Source organism: Hipposideros armiger, unplaced genomic scaffold (genome assembly GCF_001890085.2).
Source record: "Hipposideros armiger isolate ML-2016 unplaced genomic scaffold, ASM189008v1 scaffold_312, whole genome shotgun sequence".
Lineage (NCBI taxonomy): Eukaryota > Metazoa > Chordata > Mammalia > Chiroptera > Hipposideridae > Hipposideros > Hipposideros armiger.
Genome location: NW_017731662.1, coordinates 855,227 through 864,416, shown reverse-complemented (window position 1 = coordinate 864,416; position 9,190 = coordinate 855,227). Strand labels below are relative to the sequence as shown.

The 9,190-nt window shown below is 40.9% G+C and overlaps 2 protein-coding genes across 9 annotated transcripts in view; both read left to right on the top strand.

Moving 5' to 3' along the window:
• The window catches only part of SRPK2 (SRSF protein kinase 2), a 239,063-nt gene that overhangs the window by 12,832 nt on the left and 217,041 nt on the right, over positions 1-9,190 (top strand). The window lies entirely within an intron of this gene.
• Positions 2,482-3,143, top strand: LOC109392055 (AP-3 complex subunit sigma-1). Of its 3 annotated transcripts, none has more exons than XM_019660142.1 (2): positions 2,482-2,754; positions 2,827-3,143. In XM_019660142.1, exons 1-2 carry the CDS (start codon positions 2,482-2,484, stop codon positions 3,061-3,063), a joined length of 510 nt encoding a protein of 169 aa, XP_019515687.1. In that variant the 3' UTR covers positions 3,064-3,143. The 3 variants fall into 3 exon arrangements, with proteins under 3 accessions (XP_019515687.1, XP_019515688.1, XP_019515686.1); XM_019660143.1 differs by having other exon boundaries at positions 2,482-2,826; positions 2,935-3,143; XM_019660141.1 differs by having other exon boundaries at positions 2,482-3,138.

The following is a 9,190-nucleotide window of genomic DNA, read 5'->3' as shown; positions in this document are numbered from 1 at the left end:
AAAAAGATTTTATTGGGGAGTTGGGGGTGGGGAACAGTGTTGGGGGATCCGGGAGGGGAAACAGACAAGTTACTGTCCTTTTGTTCTTCAGTCTAGTTGTGGAAGATGTTGCCTCACTGGCCCATGTTGGTATTATCATTGCGCTCTTCCCGGGTGAGGCAGATCTGTCTCTGGCTTCTGGACGGCCACTCACAGTGGCTCTTGGCAGCTCACACTGGCTGCTGGCCACTCACGCCACTCACGGTAGCTTACAGCAGCCCACTGCAGCAGGGGCTGCAGCCTACACCGTCGCTGGGGACTCACGGCAGCCCAGCTCCAGGTTGAGCTGTTGTTCATCATCTTAGCTGTAGAGGGCGCAGCGTCACTGGCCCTCATGTGGGATCCAAACCGGGGCCCTGCTGCTCAGAGCTGGCGTCCTAAGCCAACTCCCAACCAACATGCAACTCCGCCGGCCCAGCACAGTGCTTTTTAGAGAAGTGAATTTGCCGCCATAGGAGTGAATGGCATGACAGTGTAGTCTCTTTTGTTTTTTACTTTTGAAAAGATTATTGTTGAATAAGCTTTGTATATGTAAAGGAGACAAGGTAGAGAGGGAGTGGTTTGTTCTTGAAAAAATTTTTTTGTTTTTCACAAAATGTAAGCAGATAACAAGTAGCTAGCAGAAAGGGGAGGTGTTGAAATACTGGCAAGGGGCATTTTGGAGCAACAGCTGGGAATGACAGGAAGGGATGGGGTCAGAGCACAGGTTTGCTTTGGGCAGAGGAGGGTGACTTCTTCCTCTGAGAGGAGGAAGGCTGTAGGTTTTGTGTTTTTAAAAACATGCTCCCAGAGCTTGCTGAAGTATTACAGAATACGTGACATAAGCTCCATATTATCTTTGGAAGATCCAAAAAAATGGGAGTCGGCAAACATCTGTACCCAAGGGTTGTGGGCCTGTGGTGAGTGCAGCAAAGATTGGCTGTGGTTATTAGGCTTTTGTTGCTGTCTTTTTTTTTTTTCTAAATAATTTACCCAGTTGTCCCAACTGTATTTACACATATGAGTATACATGAGTAGTGAGTGTGTGCTAGCGCCTCTGTTCCTGCTCTGGTTCCATGTTGTTTTAACTGCTGTAGTTTTGAATAGATTTTAGTTTTTGGTAGGGTAAAGGCTTTCTGTTCCCCCACACCCCCCCACCTTATTACTCTTGTTTTCAGACTGTTTTGGGCTATTTTTGCGTATTTATTTATTAAGATAATATTTCCAAGTTCCTCCTTCAGTTTCTTTTTGCCATTTGTTTTGAGATAATATTGAATTTGTAGATTAATTTAGGGAGACCTGACAAGCCTTGACTTGGGAACACATTTTAAAACATTACTTTTTTTCTGATTTTAAAAATATGTACCATATACTGGAAACTACAGAAATATATAAAGAAAACAAAAATGACTTATACTTATTATCATCCTGCAAGATATGCACAGATAGGATATTGGTAATGTTTTAGTATATTTCCTTTTAGTATATCTTCCTTTTTTTAATACCTGTTGTTTGTTATTTACTTAATCATATATATGATTTTGTATTCAGTTTTTCTCATTTAACATTCCATCATAAACATTTTTAGTGTCTTTAAAAACTTTTCATAGCCAATTATTAGTGATTGTGTAACAGTATGATTTACTTAACTTTCATTTGCTTAAACATTTCTCTGTTGCTAGACAAATGTTTCCAGCTTTCTGGCATTATAATACTTCAGTGAATATCTTTGTCTGCATTTCAGATTTTCTTAGACTATGTGGAGACTTAGAAATGGAAATACTGAGTAAAAGAGTGAACTTTTTTTTTTTTAAGATTGTTATTGGGGGATTGTGGGTATGGGAATTGTTATTGGGGGATTGGGGGAGGGGAACAGACAAGTTGCTGTCGTTTTGTTCTTCAGTCTAGTTGTGGAGGACGTTGCTTCACTGGCCCAAGCTGGCACCATCATTGCGCTCTTCCCAGGTGAGGCAGATCAGTCGCTGGCTTCTGGACGGCTGCTCACTGGACGGGCCGCTCACGCTGGCTGCTGGCTACAGATGGTAGCCCATGGCAACCACTGCAGCAGGGGCTGCAGCCTGCGCTGTCGCCAGCGACTCACAGCAGCCCAGCTCCAGGTTGAGCTGTTGTTCAGCATCTTAGCTGTGGAGGGCAGTGTCACTGGCCCTCATATGTGGGATCCAAACCGGGGCCCTCTGAAGTCCCAAGCCAGTTCTTAACCAATGCACCACTCAGCTGGCCCTGAAACCATTTGATTTTTAATTTTCAAAATGACTGAGACAAGATTCATTGACCTGCTGTTTGCTGTAGTAGAAAAATACAAATTAAGGTGCTTGCGCATGCATGCGTGTGAGAGGAGGCGGGTGGGGAAGGATCGCTGGTGAGATCCCAAGGTGAGGCTCGTGCGCCCGCCCCCGTCCTGGCCCCCACCCAGTCAGCCCACCTAGTCAGCCTGGCTCAGCCATGATCAAGGCGACCCTCATCTTCAACAACCACGGGGAGCCGCGGCTCTCCAAGTTCTGCCAGCCTTACAGTGAAGATACACAACAGCAAGTCATCAGGGAGACATTCCATTTGGTATCTAAGAGAGATGAAAATGTTTGTAATTTCCTAGAAGGAGGATTATTAATTGGAGGATCTGACAACAAACTGATTTATAGATATTACACAACATTACATTTTGTCTTTTGTGTGGATTCTTCAGAAAGTGAACTTGGCATTTTAGATCTAATTCAAGTATTTGTGGAAACATTAGACAAGTGTTTTGAAAATGTCTGTGAACTGGATTTAATTTTCCATGTAGACAAGGTTGACAATATTCTTGCAGAAATGGTGATGGGGGGAATGGTATTGGAGACCAACATGAATGAGATTGTTACACAAATTGATGCACAAAATAAACTGGAGAAATCTGAGGCTGGCTTAGCGGGAGCTCCAGCCCGTGCTATATCCGCTGTAAAGAATATGAATCTTCCCAAGATCCCAAGAAATATTAACATTGGTGACATCAGTATAAAAGTGCCAAACCTGCCCTCTTTTAAATAAAAAATTTAAAAGACCACTCCCAGGTAAAATCCAGGGGGAAAAGTCATCTAAGTTTACCATGCAGTTGTTTACCAAAAATAGAGGCGAGCCTTAACTTTTGCTCTTCGACTTAAGTCAAGGTACTGTATAGAAGTTGTGTAAAATCAGTATGGCAGTTCAATGTTGCTTTTCTTGCTCAGTGATTTTAAAGAAATTCCGGTGTAGTTCCGGAATTTGAACTACATTTTAATTTGAAGGGTAGTTCCGGTGTGATTTTGTTTTTCTTTTTTTTCTAAGTTGCATTCCTATGCCCACCCAAGGCATGCGTTTCTATGTATTGGCTACAACAGTATTTCAAAAAGTGTTTAAGACATTTCTTTAAATTATGTACAACCCATAATGTTGCTGTTTTGTATAGATCACAGGTGCAGCATTCCTTAATTCTTTCTGTTATTTGTCACAATTGTTATTTAAAGAACCAATTACGTATTGCACGAAAACATTATGACCTTTTTCTCTTAGTTTAAATAAACTGCAAGGTAACTGGGGGAAAAAAAAGAAAAATACAAATTAACACTACCTGCATGGAGTATTGTTAAAATATATTTGTAGTATATATCTTTGTGAAGGTTCCCAGATACCTTATTTCATATATTTAAAAGAAAGTTTAGTAGCAACAAAATATTATGGAGACCTCTTTGGAGATCATTGTAAATAATTTATACATAATAGTTTAAAATTCTCTATTTATTTATTTTTTAAAAGATTTTTATTGGGGAATTGGGGGATGGGAACAGCGCTGGGGAATTGGGGGCAGGGGAACAGACAAGTTGCTGTCCTTTTGTTCTGCAGCCTGGTTATGGAGGACGTTGCTTCACTGGCCCAAGTTGGCACCATCATTGCGCTCTTCCTGGGCAAGGCAGATCAGTCGCTGGCTTCTGGACGGCCGCTCACACTGGCTGCTGGCTACACACGGTAGCCCATGGCAACCCANTTGCTGTCCTTTTGTTCTTCAGTCTAGTTGTGGAGGACATTGCTTCACTGGCCCATGTTGGTATTATCATTGCGCTCTTCCCGGGTGAGGCAGATTGGTCACCGGCCATTGGATAGCCACTCACTGCGGCTCATGGCAGCTCATGCCAGCTGCTGGCTAGCACAGTAGCTTATGACAGCCCATTGCAGCTCCATTGTAGCCTATGCCGACGCCTGCAACTCGTGGCAGTGCAGCTCCAGGTCGAGCTGTTGTTCACCATCTTAGCTGTAGAGGGCGCAGCGTCACTGGTCCTCATGTGGGATCCGAACTGGGGCCCTGCTGCTCAGAGCTGGCGTCCCAAGCCAACTCTTAACCAACTCGCCACTCGGCCGGCCCGAGATACATCATTCCTGAATCCTTGTTTTATCCAACCTATAACTTTGCAAAGCAGTGGAATTCCCCACCCCTGCATTTGTTCTATAGAATTACATTCATTTTTGCAATTTAATGATTTACTTGTTTTTTAAAGCAATTAAAAAAAAAGGCTTTGGGGTATGGCAGTGAGGTTATACCGTGAGGAGTAATTCGAAAAATGTGTTGAATTTATTTGCCTCCTTTTAAATTGATTTTATTGGGTTGAAGTCTCTTAAGCCTCCCAAATTAGTATTGATTAAAGTGACTTCAGGCAGTTCCCCCAAACAGTCTCAGTCACTGAAGAACATTTTGTCCCTTCTCTTTTCTCAGCCTGACCAAGACTCCTCCAACCCTGCTCCTGTAGGAATGACCCTTCTCTCTCACGTTACACAGGTCACAGCTTCCCACCGTATGCCATCAAGCCTGGTGTTACTGTGATCTTGATTGATCATTTCCTCTTGTCTTAAAGATATTTTTAGCCTTATTATGTTAAAAATAAGATAATTGAGAGAGCAGTCCTCATAACAAAGGCTTTGTAAGGACTAGAATATAAGGAAGCTACCTCTTTTTTAGGGGTAATTTTTGGGAAAAGACCATGGCTTATATTTGGGCATATATGATATTTTATACTGAGTTCTTAGCCTTACTAGATAAATCCTACAAAAATGTATATGTAAATGTTTTGTCCCCCATATTTGAATTCAGTTCCACTTTGGATATCTTCGTAGTTAAACTGCTTTGCTAATAAGTTTAAAATTAATAATTGGTTTATCGAAATTTCATAGTGTATTTATTTTAGCTGTCTGTTGGGTAAATTATTAATGTAAATTCTCAAGTTAGGGTCTTTGACTGTGGGGCCTAAAAGATTAGGGACAAGAGGGGACATCTGGGTGAGACTGTAGATTGCTTTAAACTTGGATATGTTGTAACACACAAGATCGTTGTGTACCGTAGTTGAACCCAGAGAGTGGGTGCCTGTATTCCCTATCTGACTGTAATTTAGTAGATGTGCCCCTGGACAGATTGTGGGAACTGTGCAGGTTTACTTGGTAGGGTAGGTAGGAAAAGGAGTGGAGAAAGACTTCAACCAGGAGTACTGTTACAACCCCAGGAAGCAGAAGTTTAATTGAGATGCAGAAGAGATAAGATGGGACAATCCACTTAGAAGAGACTGGCTCTTGGGAACCCTGTGCCTGGGTGCCTGCTTTGGTCACCAGGTACTGTCGTTGCGTTTGGCATCTAGGGAACGAAGAAAGGTTGCAGCTACTGTTTCGGCTGCCAGCAGCTATCGCAGCCACTTATCTAGAGATCTTATCCTATTGATTATTCTTATTTCTAGAATATCCCATTGAAAGTTTTTTTTGGGGGAGGGGCATTGTGTGTTTTATCCGAAAGTAGAGTGTAACTAAACGTTAATTGCAGCATTAATGTAAAATTGACTCCATCTTTCACAGCTGAAATACGCTGCATAAGGCTGTGGATCTGAAAAATGCAGTGGTGTGCTGGGACTTTGGCGAGCACCTAGACAGCTGTTTTTCGCTCTTACCTTGTAGTAGCAGAATGGTGGTTAAATAACATTTTACATAGAACTCTATTATATGTAAAGTGGGAAAGTGGCTCCATTCTGGGAGAATTGGCAGGTGCCGACTCGGCCTTCCCCTCACCCACTGTAGTGCCCCTGGGGCAGCTTCTTGGGGCGCAGCTTCAAATTCTTCAAGCCTTAATTTCTTCATTTCTCTGAAATTTCAGTGAAGGAGAAATGAGGGCCTGAAAAAGTGAAGTTACTTGATTAAAGTCACTTATCTGTTGAATACCTGAGTCAGTTTAGAGTGCTGGCTTAGAGTCCTGGATTCTGATTCAATGGTCGTTTAAACTGCCATTTAGTCTGCAGAAAGACAAGCCTTTCTGGGGATGTAGAGAAGAGAAAGTTTCTTGCCTCCAAGAAAGATTATTGCAAGAACCTTATTTTTCAATCCTTCCCTTTACTGTCAAAAGAAAAAAGTGAAAATATATTCTCTTTCTCTTAATGGAGGATACTCTTAATACGTCACACGGGCCTGGACTATTTTATCATGTGCACATATGGCAGGACTGGGGTAGAAGTTGCTTTATGTAGATAATTTTGGTATACAGTAAGATAGTTTATAAAAAGGTGCTGCAACTATTTTTTGTCTTAGCTTTAAACACTTGTTTTTTTGTTTTGGTTTTTAGTTGTTACTGGCTAAGGGTTTCAGTATCCTTTATACAGTAACCCAGCACCCTGTAGGTATATGAGTAATAGAACTGTTCTCCTCTTTCCCTTCGCTGCACGGATGCCTACAACCTGCAGTGTCTTTGCCATCAAGTTAAGGGACACTTGAGGATAAGTTTACCTTTTAGAGGATCTCAGGCTTTGTAACTTTACTCTCTTAAAGTTTGAATCTCGTTACTTTGTATCGGAAAAGGCTCTTTCACTTTCCAGACTTATCAGAGAAAATGTGATAGTTTCCCATCATCCCAAAGTCTGGTTTGTCTTTGAATGTTCTTTGCTGAGGCTGATATTGCTGTCATAGGCAGCTGACCAGGGTTCAACTTTTGAAGGATCGCTTTCTCAGTAGTGTTAGTTATTTAATTTTTCTAAGGCTCAATTCCTTCGTCATAAAATAGAGCTAATAGCGCTTACCTCTCAGAGTAAACGTGAGGATTAAATGAGATAGTATTTATCCTCTGTCTGGCACGTAACAAATGTTCAGTAAGTGGCAGCTGTTAGTTATTTTGTGGTGTTCCATTGCACTTGAGGAATTTTTGAAATATGAAAAAAAGAAAGCTATGGAATTATAAAAATTTCTTAAGTATCCAAACATGCACATGCCTTTATTCATTTTGTCTAGCTTAAATCTTTTTTTCCCTCAATAATAACTCTTATAAGTTATTTGTAGTGGATATGTTGTCTAAGCATAGGTCCTCAAAATGCATTAGAGCAGTGAAATTACCATCAGATCTAGAAATTCATTGTTGATAGCAGGTGATCTCTACCCAGGTCTATAATGTGAACCTAGAATAGGGAAAGGGAAGAGACTAAGATGTGATACAAGGAATGGAGGATCCCGGAAGTCGTTTCTTCAGTTAGTTTTTAATTTTTTTTTTAAATTTTATTGGGGAACAGTGTGTTTTTCTAGGACCCATCAGCTCCGAGTCAAGTCGTTGTCTTCAATCTAGTTGTGGAGGGCACAGCTCACTGGCCCATGTGGGAATCGAACCGGCAACCTTGGTGTTACGAGCACTGTGCTCTTAACTGCCTGAGCTAACTGGCCGCCCCTATTTTTAATTTTTAAATCATGTTTATGCAGAGTTCAAGAGGGATATAAACATTTTATATCCCTGGTTTGTTGAAATATATTTTGGGCAAGATTGAAAAACCACTTTTTCTAAAGGTAATTCTAGTTTACTGTTAGCTTATATTAAGAAATCAAAGAGAAGTTTTCCCATGAAAATATTTTTTTAATAGTTTGAGAATTTTAGCTAATAAACGCTAAGGTGGATATCAGGCCTGAACCATGTGTTAGGGTAGGAAATGCTTTGCACACCACTGGTCTCAGAGACCTCTTTCATCCATTCTTTGCCTCTCATGTTTTCCACAAGACCAGAGAAATCCTTCTTAAAGTAGAGATCCTTAACTTTCTATAACCTGAAGTTTTAAACATTTTGAAAATAAGCCTCATTCCTTCTTTTTGATACAGATGCAGTCTTACATTTCACTATGAAAAAGCAAATACGGGTTGAACATGCCTTAATTTTAAACTCAGTATGTATGACATTGAGCTATATGAAACTGGCTTTTTCCCCTTAAAAGTCAAATTTTGTCAAGTTTCCTGTGGTTCATCTAGTACAAATAATCGCTAATATAGCAGCTAACATGTATTAAGCACTTCCTGTGTATTGGGCATTCCACTAAATGCTCAGTATGCATTTATCATCTTTAATTCTCACAACAACCTTAAATTGGGCTTTTTAAATTTTCAGCTGTCCGGAATCCATTTATCTTAATGGAAAGAGGCCTCAAGTTTTTGGAGATTATCTCTTATCTGTATTCGGTTCTCCCTGTTTGGGTCCCTTCCCTGTTCCTCTCACCCTCCAGGGGGAGAGCCTGGCACGTTTCCCTTAGTGCTTCGGCTTGCGGGCCACAGTTAGAGCCCCCCAGAACTCGTCCCAAGGGCTTTTGCTTGAGGATCTGCAAGAAGCTTTTGCTTTCTCCTATTGGCTTGACTGTGAGAGGATGTGAAAGGGAGTTACTGGAGCCATCTTGTCACTAGGGAGATCCTGAAAATGAACAGAGCCTAGCTAACAGGTGGAGAGAAAGTGCTGCTGCTGATGCTAAAACCCTGCATGTCTGAAGCTGGACTTTTAGTTATTTAAAGCAGGTTAAATTGGATTTTCTATTACTTAAAACTGAAAGAGCTGCATTTGTAATGGCCAGGTGGGAACAACCCAAATATCCATCAACTGATGAATGGATTAACTAAATGTGTATATTCACACGATGAAATATTATTCAACAATAAAAAGAATGAAGCCCTGTTACATACTACAACATACATGTACCTTGAAAACATGCTAAATGAAAGAAACCAGTCATAAACAACCACATTTTATTTTATTTTTATTTTTAATTTTTATTGAAAAAAAATTTATTGGGGAATCGGGGAAGGGGAACAGACAAGTTGCTGTCCTTTTGTTCTTCAGTCTAGTTGTGGAGGACGTCGCTTCACTGGCCCATGTTGG